This window comes from Chanodichthys erythropterus, chromosome 6 (genome assembly GCF_024489055.1).
Source record: "Chanodichthys erythropterus isolate Z2021 chromosome 6, ASM2448905v1, whole genome shotgun sequence".
NCBI classification, from domain to species: Eukaryota; Metazoa; Chordata; class Actinopteri; order Cypriniformes; family Xenocyprididae; genus Chanodichthys; species Chanodichthys erythropterus.
The window spans coordinates 21730041-21751709 of NC_090226.1; the positions used below are offsets into that span (position 1 = coordinate 21730041).

The 21669-nt window shown below is 35.5% G+C and overlaps 1 protein-coding gene across 1 annotated transcript; it reads left to right on the forward strand.

The window, feature by feature from the left end:
* The first annotated feature begins 5228 nt into the window (after nt 1-5228).
* si:ch211-1a19.3 (uncharacterized) lies at nt 5229-9542 on the forward strand. The gene is made up of 5 exons (XM_067388461.1): nt 5229-5744; nt 6365-6461; nt 8418-8571; nt 8808-8938; nt 9053-9542. Coding segments are annotated over exons 1-5 (708 nt in total). The 5' UTR covers nt 5229-5420; the 3' UTR covers nt 9055-9542.
* The last annotated feature ends 12127 nt before the right edge of the window (nt 9543-21669 follow it).

Genomic DNA, 21669 nt, shown 5'->3' on the forward strand with positions numbered 1-21669 from the left:
AACAAGTCTTTAGAACAAATATATATTGGGAGAATATATTTATTTTCAGCCACTCTTAATCTCAATTTTGTTTGACTGTATATAAAAATGCCCACATTCACATTCCAACCTTAAAATTACATAAGAATTAATAAAAGACTCAACTGGATACACTTTTCCAGAAAACACATCAGTTAATGTTTTTGTTTTTACAGTGCTATCACAAAATTATTACAGAGATTGTTAAAAATTTCGATTTCAAGATTATAGACTACCTCCTCAGTCAAAATCTATTAATCATATCCTGCAACTGAATTTCATAGTCCCTTTCTAAATCACAAATACATTTTTGAATTTAATTCTTTGAAACTGCCCATAAGGAACATTAACCAACCTAACCAAGGTGGATGAAAACCATTAGCTCTGAATGGTATTACAATCTGTTAATTTCCGGAAAATAGAAGTAAGTAAATCACCATTAACATAAGTAATTTTTAAAAATATGAAATTAAGACATTGAATACTCAAGGCTCAATTTCAAATTCTGATTTGTACCGTTACTACTCCCCCAGGTTAACCAGTTCTTTTGATGACTCACTATTTGCTAATAGTTAAAGAATGCTTGAGTGAACAATGGATGTGCTTCCTGAAGAAGGCTTCAGCCAGAACTAGTTCATCAAACTATTTAATGTTTTAATGTATTAGCCCAGCGTATTAAAGGCTTTTTAGTTTAACCATTTAAGTGCCTTGGAATATTTCGTTTCATCAAATGTTTTAATCATGTACATAATCAGTGTTGGGAAAAGTTAATTTTAAAAATAATGCGTTACAATATTGCATTACTCTCTAAAAAGTAACTGATTACATAACCTAGTTACTTTTTATGTAGCTAAAGTAATGAGTTATGTTACATTACTTTTTCTCACCTGGGCTTGCTTTTTTGTTTTTAATAACAAAAAAAAAAATAGTAGGCTAAATGGTGCGCACGATTTACTTATTCGTTCCCTCGATTTGCCAAATCATGCACACGACTTATAAATCGAGGGAACGAATTAGTAAATCGTGTGCACAAATAACTTTTTTTCCTGCATGTTATGTGCGGGGCTCCGAACTTTGTCATTAGTGCAATGAATAAGCAAGGGGGAAGGGGAAGTTCAGGGGAAGTTCAATGCTCTTACTTCAGCAAAATGTAATGTTTATCTAAAGTGATCATTGGATCATAGTTCAGCAGCAAAGACATTGTTTAATAATGATTAAATACATGAAGGATATTTAATTATTGAAGGTTTGTGTAATATTCTGAGTTTGCATTTTACTGTTTTTATTAATTTTGAGGAATATGGAATTGAAATGAAATGAGTAAATGCATGCTTAAATTTAATCTTGAACTAAAATAACCATGTTCACACAGCACATACCTCTAAATTCACTTAACGTAGGGACAGAAGAGGTGTGAGTAAATAGGAAATTGGAAAACAAAGTATAGTTGTTAATTATTAATTGTCAATTGATTGAAAAATTAAGTCAGATATTTTGTTGTAAATTTAAATGTAATGCATTACTTTCCTAGTTACTTAAAGCTGCTGTCCCTAACTTTTTTTTGGTTAAAAATACATAACCACCCAGTGTTCAAAACTATCTCCTTACCTTAGCCCGATTTACAACAGTAAGCTTGTAATAATGTTTTATAATTCGGGTGGTACTGGTGCGTTTCCGTGAGAAATTCGAGCATGTCATTGAGTCACGTCTGTATACATAAAGAACGAGTCCCAGCTAGTATAATACAAACCTGATTCTAAAAAAGTTGGGACACTGTACAAATTGTGAATAAAAAAGGAATGCAATAATTAACAAATCTCATAAACTTATATTTTATTCACAATAGAATATAGATAACATATCAAATGTTGAAAGTGATACATTTTGAAATGTCATGCCAAATATTGGCTCATTTTGGATTTCATGAGAGCTACAAATTCCAAAAAAGTTGGGACAGGTAGTAATAAGAGGCCGGAAAAGTTAAATGTACATATAAGGAACAGCTGGAGGACCAATTTGCAACTCATTAGGTCAATTGGCAACATGATTGCGTATAAAAAGAGCCTCTCAGAGTGTCAGTGTCTCTCAGAAGTCAAGATGGGCAGAGGATCACCAATTCCCCCAATGCTGCGGCAAACATAGTGGAGCAATATCAGAAAGGAGTTTCTCAGAGAAAAATTGCAAAGAGTTTGTTATTTATCATCATCTACAGTGCATAATATCATCCAAAGATTCAGAGAATCTGGAACAATCTCTGTGCGTAAGGGTCAAGGCCGGAAAACCATACTGGATGCCCGTGATCTTCAGGCCTTTAGACGGCACTGCATCACATACAGGAATGCTACTGTAAAGGAAATCACAACATGGGCTCCGGAATACTTCCAGAAAACATTGTAGGTGAACACAATCCACCGTGCCATTCGCCGTTGCCAGGTAAAACTCTATAGGTCAAAAAACAAGCCATATCTAAACATGATCCAGAAGCGCAGGTGTTTTCTCTGGGCCAAGGCTCATTTAAAATGGACTGTGGCAAAGTGGAAAACTGTTCTGTGGTCAGATGAATCAAAATTTGAAGGTCTTTTTGGAAAACTGGGACACCATGTCATCCGGACTAAAGAGGACAAGGACAGCCCAATTTGTTATCAGCGCTCAGTTCAGAAGCCTGCATCTCTGATGGTATGGAGTTGCAGGAGTGCATGTGGCATGGGCAGCTTACACATCTGGAAAGGCACCATCAATGCTGAAAGGTATATCCAAGTTCTAGAACAACATATGCACATATCCATACGTCGTCTCTTTCAGGGAAGACCTTGCATTTTCCAACATGACAATGACAGACCACATACTGCATCAATTACAACATCATGGCTGCGTAGAAGAAGGATCCGGGTACTGAAATGGCCAGACTGAAGTCCAGATCTTTCACCCATAGAAAACATTTGGCGCATCATAAAGAGGATGCGACAAAGAAGACCTAAGACAGTTGAGCAAATAGAAGCCTGTATTAGACAAGAATGGGACAACATTCCTAACTTGTCTCCTCAGTCCCCAGACATTTGCAGACTGTTATAAAAAGAAGAGGGGATGCCACACAGTGGTAAACATGGCCTTGTCCCAACTTTTTTGAGATTTTGTTTTGAGATTTTTCCCTTAAAATTATACATTTTCTCAGTTTAAACATTTGATATGTCATCTATGTTGTATTCTGAATAAAATATTGAAATTTGAAACTTCCACATCATTGCATTCTGTTTTTGTTCACAATTTGTAGTGTGTCCCAACTTTTTTGGAAACAGGTTTGTACATCGCATATGAGGAGGATCATTTATAGCCTTTTCTCACAGCAGCTGCAATAAATAATCTTATTATTTTGATGGCGGATTGTATGGTATGACAAATTAATGTTAGAGATTAGATCTATAGGTAACGCTATACACACTAAATAGCCTACACATAGTCACACAATGCTGATGTTGTTAACATTAACAATTTGAGAAAATATAACAATAATAATAATTTGCACAATTTGAAGTGATCCAAGCCAAGCGATCGTTAGATTTAATCACCATATTTGCATTATGTACTTTTTCAACAGAACATTTCACAGTAAACGTTAAAAGAGAATAGTGGCCGTTAACTGTCGCTTATAGACATGTATGGCTTCAGGGAAGGACCTGTTCTTGTTTCTGGGTGTTTTGGAGCTCAGTGCTCTATACCACTTGTATGACCAAAATAAGAATTTTCACCATAAAATGTCATCTAAGCAAGTAAATAACAAATCTGCCACTTTAAATCATGTACCAATGATTAATTCTAACAATCGCTTAGCTCATATCACATCAAACCGTGCAAATTATTATTTTTGTTATACTTTGTTTTCAAATTGTTAATGTTAACAACATCAGCATTGCGTGACTATGTGTATTTAGTGTGTATTAGCGTTACCTGTAGATATCAATGTACAATCTAATCTCTAACGATACAATCTGCCATCAAAATGATTAGTTTAATTATTGCAGCTGCTGTGAGAAAAGGCTATAAATGATTCGTCACCTGCAGCATCCTTGCATGTGATATAGCCTACTAGCTGGGACTCCTTTATGTAAACAGACGTGATGTAATGATGCAAAGACGAACGGCGGCATGCTCAAATTTTCTTGCAGAAACACCACTTGAATTAGAAAACATTATTAAGCTTACCATTGTGAATCAGGCCAAGTTAAGGAGATAGTTTTGAACACCGGCTGTTATGTACTTGCTCAAATTGATTTCAGATCATTTTTAACTAAAAATAGTTACGGACTGCAGCTTTAAATATGATACAGTAGGCATTACGGTTAATACTTTATTTTTAGTCAATTATAAAATGTTTACTTTTTTCATTTATATTAAATTGAATCAGAAATAACCACGACCCTCCATAGAACAAGCATTTTGGAAAATGGATGGATGGATGGATGACATAACACAATAAATAATCTTCTACCACTAGAACTGTGCAAAACCACCAGATGCTATTAATCTTCCCAAGTCTGACAAAATCTATTTCAAAATGCACCAGAATCTTGCAAAAGTTCACAATTCAAACACAGGAATTCAATACAAAGGGGGGACATGGCCCATGGAAACAGCCGCAACACTTCAGCATAATGTAATCACCCCCCAACAGATGACTCATCACTCGAAGGAAACATTGAGCAGCAGAATTTCGAAGGTCTGTTCTAACTCAAACCAGCACGCACTGCTCAGAACTGCTGCTGTTTAATGAGCATGCCTCTTGAGCTTTTATGTGCAGTCTATGAAGATTCAATATCTATAAACCAGTATCTATATCTTCATAAAGAGGAAGTGAGCAACAGATATTATCTATATAGAGAAAAATACATGATTTCATAAGGTCAGTTCTAACTCCGAAAAGCTGCTGTATGTGTTTGTGTGACTAAAAGGGCAATGGACACTCCATGCTTGGCAAAAGTTCAGGAAACACTGAGTTGCTCCTGCACCGAGTCTCTTAAAAATGTTTAAAAAAAAAAAAAGACCTAGCAGAGGTACCGCACTGCCGAGAGCCAGGAAACCTGCCAAAACACTCCCCAGTACAGAGGAATGGAAACTGAAACACACTCTTTCACTAAAAACAGGAGGGAGGTGACTTTTGGTTTGCCCCGTAACGGAGAGGATAGCCTGATGTCACGTTGCAGTAAGCTGTGTGTTTGCAGTGCTGAGGAACTGGACGGCAGGTCCCAACATCAGGAGCAGAGCCACTCCCCTTTCCTGAGCTGAGCTTGGAGGGGAAACCCAGGCTTTAAAAGTTTCATTTCACTTAGAAGAGAGTCTCTCGCTGGACTCACACCCACCATCCCACTCTTTTCGGACATCTCCAACTTGAAAGCGACCGTGTCAGGATGGCAAACTCCAAATCTTCTCAGACTACTCGTAACATTGTGATCGCCTGCCTGGCCCTGTGGTCGATCATCTCGCTTATTATTATTGTGGTATGGGCCACTTCGCCTGATATGAAAGGAGCCAGTCAGTGTCGCAAGGAAATGCAAGCCCTAACGGAGAGGCATGATGTGGCAAAAGTCGAGTGGACCAAAAACCAAAGAGCCCTCGAGGATCTGGTGCGTCAGGGATGGAGGAACCAGACTACCCTACAGAAGGAAATCGACCAGAACATGGAGAAAATACAGATTCTGAATTTGTCTTTGAATGACAGCCGGCAAGAAAATGTGAGTTCATCTTCTTGTTTTGTTTGGTTTCTTCTAATCTCAACCTCAGTAAGATAACAGATTGTGGAGTTATAATGACTCAGATGTGTTTTACTCTGAAAAAAAAAAATATTCATTTTTGAACATTTTATGAAACTCAGACATGACACTGACTTTGTTTTACATAATGAGCCCTCAACGGGAAGTTGTGAACAGGTCAGGTTGAGTTAAATCAGAACAGTTATGCAAATATCTCCCAAATCAAATGATCTGGAACATTAAATGCAGCTCTTGTCCAATGAGGGGGCAGGATAACAGTCACAGCTCTTCCTGGAAAAAAAATCCTGATAATGTTCACATTGTCTCGGGGGTTATGATGTTCCTGCCAAAATATTGTTCTTTTATTTAAGGGCGTTAGATTGTATTAAAAGAGGTTCTGTCTTGATTTTTTTGTGGCCAAGTTTATGTCAAATGCCTTTTTTGACCTCTGGAGGTGGTGGTGTTCGCTCACACGCCCGTGAGATCTGACAGCCACACCTTAATGTCTTAGTGCGAACATCCACAGCCGAACCTCACCCTGGTTATGAACTTGTGTTTAATTATGTTTAATAATGTTTAATTAACCTTCTGTTTCTCCACAGGCCATTCTGACTGAAAACATCACAATGTTGGAGAGCAAGATTGAGGAATACAAACTCATCGAGGGAAACCTCACTACAGAAGTCAGCCTGCAGAAAGGTAGGAAAATTCACGTCAGAGTTTTTCCTCTCATCAGAAAAGCCATGAAAGGAGCGCTCTCTCCCTCAGACGATATTCTTAGAAGCATTTTCCCATGTAACCATAGAAACTCGGAAGAGACAACTAATAGGCAGGTCTTGTTTGTGAGATGGAATTATCTACAGTGGCAGTTATAATAACATGAAGAGAGCAAACTAGCAGTACCATTCCTATAAAACTCTTCTATGGTTAGATTGGTTTTTATATATACTTCAAATGTGCATTTAAGTATTATGTTCACAGAAAACTTTGTCAAGTTCAATATAAGTAAAAATTACACTGCTGTTCAAAGGTTTGGGGTCAGTAATATTTTTTAAAGATGTTTATGATAGAAGTCTCTTATATTTGATCAACAATATATCAATTATATTTGATTAAAAAGTAATATTTTGAAATATTGTTTTATATATATATATATATATATATATATATATATATATATATATATATATATATATATATATATATATATATATGTAACTATAACTTTATTTTAAAGTATGTTCACTCTATTTTAATATATTTTAAAATGTAATTCATTACTGTGGTGGAAAAGCTGATTTTCAGCAGCCATTACTGCTGTCTAAATCATTCTAATATGCTAATTTGGTGCTCAAGAAACATTTCTTATTATTACCAATGAAATTATAATGAAAACAGTTGTGCTGAAAACCGATGCATTTTTTTCAGAATTTTTTTGACGAATAGAATGTTTAAAAGAACAGAATTTATTTAAAATAGTTTTTTTTTTAAATGAAAACATTAAAGTCTATAATGTCACAATTGATCAATTAAATGCACCCTTGCTGAATAAAAAAATATTAATTTATCTCAAACAAACAAACAAAAAAATTACTGGCCCCAAACATTTGAATGGTAGTGTAGTGTACATGTATTCTACAACTGTGTCAGGATAATAACATTTCAATGATTTTGCTGCTCCTTCTATCATTATTTTGGTATAACCCCTCTAAAAACCCAGCTTAATCCAGACTAAACTAGTTTGCTGGCCTTAACATGTTTCCCAGACTGATATGTTGGGTGGTTTTCAGCTGGTCAGAATGGGAGACCAGCTGGCCACCCAGTTAAACCAGCTAAACCTGCTTGACCTGACTCGGACAACATCTAGACCAGCTTGACCAGGGTGGGAACTGTCTACAACTAGACCAGGCTAGGAGACCATCTTAAACTAGTTAAGAACATCATAAACCGACTTAGAAGCAACGATCAACTCAAACCACAGTGGACCATTACATATTTGACCAGAAAACCATCTACGGTTGTTTTTCTCAGCAGGGAACAGTTCTGTTTATCAAAATTTATATTACGAATTTCAAGTCCAGAATATTGTTTAATTTGCAAAGGATTTCCTGGCCCTCTAAACAACTGCAGGAAACAACTCCTGAATGCATGAGATATGAAAATAACAGGGAACACAAAAGCGAGAGAGACTGCACTGATTAAAATCATTTTGCTCAACCCTTTTACACGCTTGATAAAGTGGTTACCTGGAAGTTAGTTGGCTTTGGAAAAACTTTTCACAAAACAGGATAGGTGTGATGTCTAAAAAAACGTTTCACACCAAGGCCATAATTTAACACCAGTGTCAAATTTGAGACAAAGCAGCAAGCGAACAACGCCAGCCAGCTAGCAGCTACGACTCAAAATAGTGCTCTGACATCGTCAAGGCCCCTTTTAAGAAACAAACTGATAAGTTACACTGTGTCTAGACCTTGCCTTATAAGACAATGGATTTTTTTTTTCAAAGAATGTTTGGAATATTGTTTGAGGAGTGTTTGAAGAGGAGTGCTAACATTGTGAGGAGCTACATACTATGGCATTACATAAAAGAATTGAGTACAAAACATTATGAGTTGCAGCCTAATGTCTGAAGAGAGTTTTTCGTTATCATTTCAGACCATATTGAAGCCCTGGAGCACAATTTGACCCTGAAGGTCCAGGAGTTGGCATCTTGTGAGGCTCATCGCCTCGCTTCCGAACAGCTCCAAACTGCCGCAGAGAAACAGACACAGGCCTGCGAGACCAAAAAGCAATATTTAGAGAAGCAACTGTAAGTCATACAGCATCTCTTCCACTGCTTTTAACTTCATTTCATCACTCTTGGAAGAGTTCTTGTTTTATAAAGCATTTAATAATAAAGCATTTGCTAAATGTCTAACTCGGAATATGAAGCATGCAGTGTGAAAATACCCTGGAAAAATCTTGCATTACAGCACATTTATTGTTGCTGATGAGATTAAACTACCACATTTTGTTGCTGAAATGTTTTTTGTCATTTGATCACAGCAACAAGTGCAAAGAGCACCATGGACATGAACCCATATATATTGAACCCAATGACAGCGGAGTCCAAGGAATCACCACAAGTCGTGTTACACTGGCCATGATCGTTTGTATCAGTCTGCTTTTGGTACCATGTAAGTTTAAATTAGTCATATTCAGAATATTTAACTTGATTACAGTCTCTGTTTTGTCTGTTTTGATAAGGAATCAGTATCCTGTGCGTTAATGAGACTCTGGTTTATTCTCAGAGACGAGAGGAAGGCTGGATGATGGATTACTTGGGTACATGTTTTGGTGCAACACTGTTCTGAGGACACTGCTCAGGTGCACTTGTAACCCTGGACTTGAAGCACAATTAAATCTACATTTGGAATGCGAAGTGACGATGCAAAGTTCATGATAAGTAGTCAATGAAGGTATTTGTGTTGCAAAAATGTTTGGTGGCACGTAAAAATTATTGGTTGACCACATGGACAATTTATTCACCTTATTCAACAAATGTATGCTGTACTTCATTGGTGGTAACTTTTTTCTTTCTTTTTTTTTTTATTACAAAAAATATATGGATTTTACGGTCTAGATGTTTCAGAATTGTATTTATTTTTGTTTAAAGTAACCAGGCTAATATGCCAAAGAGCTATTTGGAAATTGATCACACTGTTTTACCACTGTCTGTTTTTTTTAATGAAAAATTCATGACTTTTTGAAAGCTATTTTTGAATAAAATTACAATGTTGACTCTTTAATTGTGACTTGATAAAAGACAGCCTTTAATGTGAGTAACCTTTCAATCATCACTATGTCGACTTGTTTAATAAAAATCTGACGAAAGAGCTTCTAGAACATACTGATTAGAGAGGGAGGGAAAAAAAATACACACACACACACACACACACACACACAGACATAACTTTCAAACAAACAATCAATCAACAACAAAAAAATAGTCTGCCTCCAAACTTAAAGGGTTAGTTCACCCAAAAATGAAAATTCTGTCATTTATTACTTACCCTCATGCCGTTCCACACCCGTAAGACCTTTGTTATTCTTCGGAACACAAATTAAGATATTTTAGTTGAAATCCAATGGCTCCGTGAGGCCTCCTATAGGGAGCAATGACACTTCCTCTCTCAAGATCCATAAAGGTACTAAAAACATGTGAGTACAGTGATTCAATATTAATATTATAAAGCGACGAGAATATTTTTGGAGCGCCATTTAGTGAGCACAAATGAATCAGTGTATCGAATCTGCTGTTCGGAGCGGCAAAGTCACGTGATTTCAGCCGTTGGCAGTTTGACACGCGATCTGAATCATGATTCGAAACACTGATTCATTATGCTCCGATACTTCCTGAAGCAGTGTTTTGAAATCGGCCATCACTAAATAAGTCGTTATTTATTTATTTTTATTTTTTTTTGCAATGCTCTATCAGATACTATAATTAATGTTCAGTTGCAATAGTAGTCTACTTTGAATTTTATTTATTGACATGTTGAACATTATAGTTTCATGCTTAAAAATGAAATCTGCAATAATACAATATATTGTTTGTCCCGAGATTCTTCTCGTCAGTGAATAAATAGGCTAAAAAAATCTGCTTTAATGATCGTGTGCCCTAGATCTGGTGGTAAATCTTTTGTTAAGTGTGTCAAAGGTTCTAATAGGTTCTAGGTTCTAAGTGTATTTTTTCTCATTAAATTCAAAGATGTACATCAGTGATAGTATATCAAGAGCAGGTCACACGTCTGTGTGCATTTTGTTTTGTGATTTCACTGTTATGAATAGAGAGTCTCCGCAACAGTGTTAAGCGATAGATTGAAATGCTCGTCTGTGAAAAGACAGCGCTCAAGCCTGATAACCTGATAACTATCTCCTTACCTTAGCGCGATTCAAAACGGCAAGCTTGTTATAATATTTTATTAAAATCAGATTCTGCGGGAAATTCAAGCATGCAGCCGTTTGTCTTTGCGTCTTTGTGTCATGTCTGCCAATTTAGCAATTTTGTCTCTAGATTTAACGACTTCCCCATCCCTTTTGAGACTTTTTCAAAAGCCTACCCTTACGAAAAACTAGTATACTTCAAGTTCATTTGATCAAGTATACTAAAGTAATGTTCAAGTATATTTTTTAAGTATACTTTATGTAGTAAGTATAATATCAATGTACTATAGTAAACTTGTAAGTGTACTATTTTAATACCGCTTGGGACTAAATTGGCCCAATTGAAGTATACGTTTAAGTGTACTATAAGTGTAACAGTAGTAAACTTTAACTAGTTCACAGCTACGTTTCTCATTTGTACTGCATCTGTACTATAAGTGAACTTATACTAGTATACTAGTAGTTTACTATACTAGTAGTATCTACATTTTTAGTATACGAAAGTACACTTTGAAATATACTCTCAGTAAACTGCTAGTTTAGTGCAAGTATACTTTTAAGTTTTCTTTAAGTGAACATGACATCACACTTATAGTTTACTTTTTATATATTATTTTTGCACTTTAAGCATACTTCTATGTTCCTATTTAGGTATTATTTTTTATACTTGAAATACCTTGAACTGTACTTTAACTCTTTCCATTTTAAAAACATTTTATTGTAGCTTCATGAATCCTTTTTATCAACACTTAAATATAAGTAAGTTTATTTTATTTTTTTTATTATTTAAAGTAGATCGAGTCCATAAACAAGTCCACGTATAGGCCAAATATACTTAGACTTTTGTCAAGTATACTTTAGTGCAATTTTGAGTATATATCTCAGAAGTACATAAAGTATATTTCTGAGAAGTATATAAAGAGTAGACTGAAAGTATACTTTCTTATTTTTAGTTTAAAAGAAGTATACTAATTGCACACTTGAATAAACTTTTTTTCGTAAGGGTAGTGACAAATCTAGCAACTTCTTGGACCAAACTTATCTAGATTCCGTGACTCGCCTACTGATCTATGTTTAATTCATATAGATCACTGGACTCGATTTTAGCTACTTTCAGCTGAAAGCAATTGGCAACACTGTGTCTGTTTACATGAAGAAGAATTCCCAGCTTGTATGGCATGTGAGGATGCTGCATGTGGTGGATCATTTATAGCCTTTTCTCACAACAGCTGGAATACCCTATTCTACTTACGGAACGAAATGCATCAAAAATACATCAAATGTGAAGTATAACGCAGGGAATTCTGGGAATGACAATTAAATTTTTTTCACTTTAAATTAAACAATGACTTGTTCTTTTTCCAAAAACATTAAATCTAACATATTCTTGAGCTGCTCTGCTGTACTTCATTATGCAGCACTCTGTTAGGATGACAAAAAGGCTTAAAAGTTACATTTTTAGTGGTCAATTACATTTGAGATGGTCAATCAAATCAAAGTCGTTGGGGTTTACATTTTCTTTTGGCTTAAGCACAGTCTTCATAGACGAGCGCATCGATCTATTGCTTAATGCCGTTGTGGTGACTCTACACTGTAAAAAATGAATGTGATTGTAATGATAAAATATTGTAAAAACGCTATGGGAAAAAATGTAAATAGGTTATCAGTAAGTTACTGTATTATATACTGGGAAAAACTGTAAAAGCTCTTACCAGACATTTTATGTAATTTTCACAGTAAAATGTTGTAAATTTTATAAGTAAAAAAGATTCCCACAATTCCCTGTGTGACACTCCACATTTGAAAGTATTTTGTTTAAATAATCATGTTTCTTAATAGTTTTTGTTATCAGTTTTATGTTACATCTTCTGTTGTTTAATGAATGTTTATTGCATTGTGCAAGTCACCTTTATTTATATAGCGCTTTTTACAATGTAGATTGTGTCAAAGCAGCTTTACATTGATAACTGGTACATAAATTTTGGCTGCACAGCAGCTCTTAAAGAATAGTGTCAATGCAGGCAGATCAGAAGCACTGTTGAATAAATGTCAAGAATACTATTGAATATCAAATGTCAAGTGTCCCCAAGCAAGCCAAAGGCGACAGCGGCAAGGAACCCAAAATCCATCAGGTGACATCAGGTGGCAAACAAGTGGCAAATAGGTGTTAAAATAGAGAAAAAAAAACCTTGGGAGAAACCAGGCTTAGTCGGGGGCCAATTCTCCTCTGGCGAACAGTGCTTTGTTACGATTCAGGTTGCTATCATAAGTATGATAGGATTGCAACAATCAAAGTATTTATTTCAGTTCCATCCAGTTGAGGATCGTATTCATTACGCTGGTATGGAAGATTTGTTGAGGAACTGTGCTACTGGCTGTCGTGTCGATGAGGCACAATGGATGATCTAGTTGACTCAATCTCTGCTGATACTTCAGGGCTGCGTTGTGGTCGTGTCAAGGAGCCGGTCCTTGGTCTCAGCTGGATACGGCCCGGATCCGGTTGACTACGGTAAACCTTGGGATAAACAGAAAGACTAATATTAGCGTAGATGCCATTCTTTTTCTGATGTAACGAATACATCTGGTGTTATAGTGTTCCCGGTTCCGGCTGACCTAATTTATGCAGCCTAATAATCCTTTAATGGATTTAAAAATATAAATTGATAATGTGTTATGTGTATGCCAGGTTAAAGAGATGTGTTTTTAGTCTAGATTTAAACTGACAGAGTGTGTCTGCTTCCCGAACAATGCTAGGAAGATTGTTCCAGAGTTTAAGTGCCAAATAGGAGAAGGATCTACCGCCTGCGGTTGATTTTGATATTCTAGGTATTATCAGCTGGCCTGAATTCTGAGATCGCAATAAACGTGAAGGACTATAATGCATTAAGAGCTCGCTCAGGTACTGGGGAGCTAAACCATTTAGTGCTTTGTAAGTAATTAGCAAGATTTTAAAATCTATACGATGTTTAACAGCCAATGCAGTGATGACAGAACTGGGCTAATATGGTCATACTTCCTAGTTCTAGTAAGAACTCTAGCTGCTGCATTTTGTACGAGCTGTAGCTGTAGCCTTGAAGTCATGAACGCATGAACTAACTGTTCTGCATCTTTCATTGAGAGCATATGTCGTAGTTTAGATATATTTTTAAGATGGAAGAATGCGGTTTTACAGATGCTAGTAACATGGCTAGTAACATGGCCAAGTGTTGTGGGTTACCATGTTGATGTTTTGTGTTTGCGTGAATGACTCTGAGCACCTTTTTTATATTAGTACATACTTCAGCTCGTGGAAAAGCTATTTCTTCATGTGGCTTTCTCTTTTACCACCTGCATTATTATGGTGGTTGTCAGTATATGTTAAAGGTACAAAACAGATTTTAGTAGTAGTGTGCATTGTTGAATTTACTGGTTTACATTCAAATTTTCTTGTTTGTAAATTACAGTTTTATACTGTAAAATTTACAGTTTGTTCTTTAATTGTGTTTACAGTTTTTCTGTATTTTAAAAAACAATATTTTGGCAACCACAGCTGCCAAAATTATTTTGTAAAAACTATGGAATATTTTATTATTATTATTATTATTTTTTACAGTGTATTCTTTTTAGTGAAATCACAAAACAAAATGCACCGAACGTGTCCCTGCTCTCGATATACAGTCATTGATGAATATATTATATTAAAACCTATACGAGGGCGAATTAGATCCTGGAACCTTTGACACAGTTAACAAAACTTATACCACTAGACCACTATTAGGAATTTATTCACTAACATGAATAATCTCGGGACTAACAACATATTTAATCACAATTAATGCAAATATTATTTGCAAATAATTCCAAAATGATTATTTCCCAACTAGAATTAGACCTAAAATTTACTTCACTGTTCTGTTTCTTTATGCTTTATAAAACAAAACAAAACAAAACAAACAAAAAGAAACAACAACAAAAAAAACATTAGTCCCCTCAATGTTCAAGACATGGTTTTGGCCTTGGTATACAGAAACTTTGTTAAATTAACTTCTTTTTTATTATTATTTTATTTTTTTAACCGTAGCATTTTTACAGTCTTTTACCATTGTAAATCTGTAAATTATTAATCAACATTTTATGTAAAATTACACATTACTATGTAAAAATACAGAACTTTTAAAAACAGAAATTTGATGTAATACCAAAATACAAGCAATTATATGTAAAGTTAACAGTAGAAAATTAAATTACAGTAAAACAACAGTTATTTTTATTGTATAATGACTAAACAAGAAAATTATGTCAAAAATACAGACCATTACCTGTAAAATTACATTTATTTTTAACAGTGTACATGCAGACAAACACATTTGACAGGATACCTCTGATCATTAAAGTTGTAATATTTTTGCACTTTGTTCGATTTGTCACATGTCCTCCTTTGTTTAGTTTTCCCGCCTTTAGTTTGTTGTCATAGTTACTCATTTGATTAGTCTCCTCAGTTCAGGTGTGTTCTCGTTTGCCCCTTTGTTTGACTTGTATATATTCCCTGTGTTCTCCCTCAGTCTGTCGGTTCTTGTTTGTATGTAGTGTCTTTTCCTGAGTTTCTCCTGTTATTTGGAAGTCAATGTCTACCTGTATTTTACCTTGTCTTGAGAGTTCCTCACCACCATTATGTGACCCATAAAAATAACGTTGTAATATTTTGAGAATAAAGTTGTAATATTTGATAATCAAGTGAAAATTACAGGAATAGTCTCAATGTGTGATTCAAGTTCAATTTGATAAAAAAAAAATTAAAGATCCAATGTGATTGAAAAAAGAAAATAAAGACAGATCTTCTTTTTCTTTTCTTTTTTTAATAGTGTTCCCAAAACCATGAACTTGGTTTTGCTAGCTCAGTCAAGCTACAGGTTGTGTACAATATAACGATTACAAATCCTTGTCTTCAGTCAGTTCATCTGTGATAATCTCAGCTCCTGACAGCTACAGAGCAGATTAGAGTACTCATGAGGGCAACCACACATGTGGTAATCCAGAATGAATGGGCAGAACACATTTGCTGTTGGCAGGTATACCTCACACCTCATTGCAATTACTTCACAAAAAAGCAGATAAAGGTTTCTGTTCTGTATAAACATTTCTAATTTAAAATGACTGTTTTACCATCTCTTTTGATTGTTCACTGCTGAGTTCAGCCCTTTACAAGCTATTGTTTTTCCGGCTATAGAAATGATGTATAAAGCCCCTAGGTGGAAGTTCTTGATCCTGAAGCTGGTTTCATTTGCTTTGACTTCATGGAGTGCTGAAGCAAGACGAACAGTAATATAATTGATAATGGATTATTTTGTTGGTTATTATAAAAAAAAAAAAAAAAAAAAAAAAAAAACAGTTGTGACAAAGGTTTCATAGCAAATAGATGATCAGTAAAACTACAAACTTTGGACTTTTCCCTGTCCTGAAAGCCATATGAGATAATGTAGTAGAAATCCTTGCTGCTCCTTCACAGGAATGGAAGTCCATCTCACCACAGCTGATTCATGTGTCAATTCAGTAATAATCACATTCCCTGGACCTTTAATCGGCGCTGAAACAAATGCAAACATTCCATTGTGAAAATTAGAGATCATTCTGGATTATATCTTATATTGTTGTATTTGTGTTTCAATAACCTAACTAGACTAAACAAGGGATGCATGACATTTCTGTACCATATTGGGTATTTATGGAGCCCCTGATGGGGTGATGGAAAAAAATATTAGATGAAAAGAAAAATTCTATGTCAATGCATTTGCATTCTCTCACAAATGTTTTGCGATTGCTCCCAAAATGTTTGCGTTTCCACAAGAATCTCTGCATTTGCTCATAAAACTTGTGCATTCCACTGAGAAACTTTGCAATCGCTTACAAAGAACACAAAAGTTTTGGAAGGGAAAGCAGAGGTTTTCAAAACTTTTGCAAGTGAACACAAAAGCATTGAAATATAATTTTTCCCTCTTACACTGTCAGAAAAAAGGTTTGGTGTTTCTCACTGGGGAAGTACCTTAAGGTACAAAAGTGAAAAGGTAAATCTTTGTACCTTGCTTACCCCTAAATGGTTCATATTAGTATACCTTAAAGGTAGAAATAAAGTATATTATACCTTTTTAGTACCTTTTTCACCTTTGTAAAAAAAGTGTTTTATTATGAACTTATTTAGACAAAGTGCGCAATTTTAATATTAGCCATTTATTGGTCATAACTTTAAAAAGTAATCATCTTATCAATATCTGAACTTTGTCACCGCATGCTTAGTCTGAACGTACCTTTCAACATTTTTATGAGGTTTCTTTCTCATGGTGTGAAGAAAGTAATAATGACGTGCAAACTTCTCCATCCCTGTAATTAAAACCAGGGACACGAGTTAGCATACGGTATGCAAATGATAATATGACCCAAGAACATAGTGCTCAACATTGGATGAATGTGTCACATTCACATGCCACATGGATTTTCAGTTTGTTTGTTTTCATTTGTCACGTGTTCCTTCTAGTTTCCTGCCACAATCAGTCACCATGGACACTAATCACATTCATCACAACTGTTTGTAATTTGAGTTAATTCATCAGTGTATTTAAGTTCCTGTTTGTGTTCAGTTGTTTGTTGGGTCTTGTTTGTGGAAAGTGATGTGTTGGTGTGTGTTCTGCTCTGGATTCTGTGTGTATCGCTCTGGTAACGACTTCTTGTACTGTACTCTTCCTTGTCATGTGTTTGATCAACCACCATTACATAACAAGACCCAACCAAAACAGTTGCAGCATGATTTTGTCATCAGTTTTTTTTTTTTTGTGAGTTTGTTTTGTTTTTCCTGATGGTGTCCTGTGATTCGCAGCTCACAGTTAATATCATCAAGCCCTGAACTGTCCATCTCCCCACTGGTCCTGTCCAACCCTGTGTTCCCTCCCAACCTCCCTCATCCACTACCTCTCCAACACACCTTGGACTCTGTTTTGTGTTTTGGACTGTCCTCTGCTCCAGTGTTTGCCCCAGTCCCCAGCTAATCCTGCCATCCCATCATCGATGCCTCTGGGAGTCATCTCGTCATGGCTGTGAGAAGCCCTTGGCTCTGCCCTCTGCCTCTGCACGTTCCAGCATCTAACTCAGCAATATTAGGACATGCGTTTATGCACAATAAGAAATAACTTCTAGAGATAATTTTATTTAAATGTCCCATTTTCTAGATCATACTGTTTTCCACTCTAGAGATTGTCTTATTATAGGGAGATGAGAGCATCTGCAGCTCTTACCATTGGAAAAGAAAGCGTAACAGCTAATTTGGATCATGTAAGACACCTCAGCCTATCATATAATGGCAGTGATGTCAGTGGCCAGCATTCAAAGTGTTATGACAGTCAGTTACAGGGCAAATTCCAAGTGAGCATCTCTATGCCCTACTCACTCTGAAGGGCAGAGCCCTTGAAGTGGGGACTTTGCAGGAAGCAGGGAACTTGTAAACATACATATAGGGTGAAATGCATTTTATAGGTTTATGTCTCCTGCCTAGTTACAGTCCAGCTGTTGCCAATACACCGGCAGTTCAAGATTAACATTGTAGCCAGAGCTCACATTAACAGTCATTGTGTTTGAAGTCATCTAGACTAGATAACATGAGGGCTTAATTTTTCTGGGGCAGAATGAGATGCTGACTACTGCATCACCACAAGCCACAACACGAGAGCAGCAGGGGAAGCTTGTTTCACTTCATGAGAAAAAGCAGGTTTGTTTGCCTGCTGTTTTGCCTTCTTTCAAATGTGAATCTTCTAAGAAATATTGGAAAATATTTCCAAAAAAGAATGTTGTCAACTACGTTACAGGAATTGATTACACTGATTCCTAAGCCGGGTAAAGATTTACTTAATGTAGAGAATTGGAGTCCTATAACTTTAGTCAATAATGATATATTTGCAAATCGACTACATTATTACTCTTTCCCTGCCAACATTTTTGTTGAATGAATATCTAAACATGCAATACATTAAGATAAAGAACAGACAAAGAACCTCTATTTTTAAATAAAACAAAACAAACAAAAAAATAGATTAATCAAAATTTTATCAAACACTACATCCGGATCATATTGAGTAGGATGATCAAAGAATAGATGCAATAGCTTTCATCAACACTCACAAAGCTAGCACAGTCCTATACCACTTCCTGCAGCAGGGCTGCCAACTCGTACACATTTGCCATTTCAGGCTTGTCACGCTCTCACTCTGCCCAAGCAGGCTAAATCTCACACCAAATTGTCAACCCTGCTTTTGATATTTTTGTAAGTTTTAATAAGAAATTCAAACAATAAACACTGTTTTGGTGCACTTAATGTGGCATAACAGATCACTGTAGTGACTCAGTTAAAGCCAGGGCCACTGAAAAAGAGAGTTGCGATATGCTTTGATCTCGCCGGCATTGCTGCAATAAGGTTACGTCATGTGGTTCATTATACAAACCAGCACTGTCAATACATTTAAATGGAAGACAGCAACTTCACTATACATGTATTTCCTGCTATATTTTGGCATACTGCTGTGAGAAAAGGCTATAAATGATCTGCTACCAGCAGCATCCTGACATGAAAAACCGACTAGCCTGGACTCCTTCCTTTCTGTTTATGGTCGTGACGTATTGACGCACAGACGAACTGCTGCATATTTATTTTGTGGCTGGAGAATAATAATTTTAATTTCCCACGGAAATCCACCATGTCGCTCTTATTATAAAACATTATTACAAGCTTACCATTGTGAATCGAGCTAAGATAATGAGATCGTTTTGAACACTTGCTGGTTATGTACTTGCTCAAAAATTGATTTTGGATCATTTTTAACCAAAAAAAAGTTACGAACTGCAGCTTTAAAATATATTTTTAATATTTTTTTATTATTTATATTACAATTAGTTAAAGGTTAAATTTAAGAAAAGGGTTTTAAATTTCAGTGCAAAGAGGAAAATTTGAGTTATTTTTGTGGCTGGAGAATAATAATTTTCATTTGTAATGCCAGGGTTTACACACTAGGTGCCTGAATGGCTCTTTAATATATATATATATATATATATATATATATATATATATATATATATATATATATATATATATATATATATATATATATATATATATATAACATGTATCTACTAGTCTAGTTGCTCAAAAGAGTATTGCTGGTCATAATTGCTTACTTATTTTTAGGTTTTACATTTGAATAAATATTTAGACATCATCAAACACTAGATTTTTTAAATTGTGAAATTTAAAAATGGTAATGGTAACTTGCATCCTAATATTGTTCAGTAATAGTCATACAGAATATCAACCAAAAAATCCAGAAAAAACACATTATATAAAGTTTATAGATTGATTAGCATATGATCAATTGAAATAAGTATTTGATCCCCTACCAACCAGCAAGAATTCAGCAGCTTACACGGAAGTTGCTCAAGGAAGTTGGGACCACAGTCACCAAGAAAAGCATTGGTAACACAATATGGCGCAATGGATTGAAATCCTGCAAGTGCCAGCAAGGTCCCCCTGCTCAAAAAGGCATGTACAGGTCTGTCTGAAGTCTGCCAATGAACATCCAAATGATTCAGAGAAGGCTTGGGAGAAAGTGTTGTGTTCAGATGAAACCAAAATTGAGCTCTTTGGCATCAACTCAACTCGCCGTGTTTGGAGGGGGAGAAATGCTGACTAGGACCCCAAGAACACCATCCCTATGGTCAAGCATCGAGGTGGAAACATTATGCTTTGGGGCGGTTTCTCTGCTAAGAGTACACTGTAAAAAAAATCCCATTGTTTCTACAGAAAAATATCGGCAGCTGTGGTTACCAGAACAATACTGTAAAAATGACATCAAACCGTAAACATACTTACGGAGTTACATGTGAATTTTTACATTTTAAATATGTATATTTAACATTGGATTTCAGTACACTGTAAAAAAAATCCCAGTAAAATTTACAGTAAAATAATATATTTCATTAACTGATATAATGTTAATTTACCAACCTAATGAAGTTCTAATATCTGTTTTGTACCTTTATAATACACTGACAGTCACCAAACACAGTGGTGATAAGAGTCACATGATGAATCAAAGTTCATCACAAGCAGCTTTTCCACAAGCAGAGGAGGACAATACTAATATATAGAAGGAGCACACAGGGTCATTCACACACACACTAAACACCATCATGGTAACATGCATGAAATTTAAAAAATGCAATAAACATTAATTTAACAACATTAGATGTAACATAAAATCCTAATGTACATAACTGATTAGAAAAAAATGAGAAAAACTAACAAGAAACAGAGTTATTTCAACAAAAATATATCAAATGTGAAGTGTCACGCAGGTAATTGTGGGAATGTCAATTTACGTTTTTTCACTGTAAATTTTACAATGAATTGTTATTTTTCACTTTCAAAAACTGTGAATTTAACGGTATTTTACCATAAAATTACATTAAATGTACCGTTAGATCTATTACAGTTATTCACCATATATAGTACGGAAACTTTCTGTAAACCAAACAGTTTTTCACCGCAGCATTTTTACAGTCTTTTACTGTTAAAATCACGGTAATTTTTTACAGTGTACAGGGCAACTTCACCGCATTGAGGGGGCTGATGGATGGGGCCATGTACCATAAAATCTTGGACGAGAACCTCCTCCCCTCAGCCAGAACACTGAGTGGGCCAAAATCCCTCCTGAGATGTGTGCAAATCTGGTGACCAACTACAAGAAACGTCTTACCTCTGTGCTTGCCAACAAGGGTTTCTCAACCAAGTATTAAGACATGTTTTGCTTAAGGATCAAATACTTATATCACTCACTGAAATGCAAATCAATTTATAACCTTTATATAATGTGAGGGTTTTTTTCTGGATTTTTTGGTTGATATTCTGTCTCTATCCATTAAAGGTGCAATATGTAAAATTTCTATCCACTAGAGGTCGCTAGAGGCC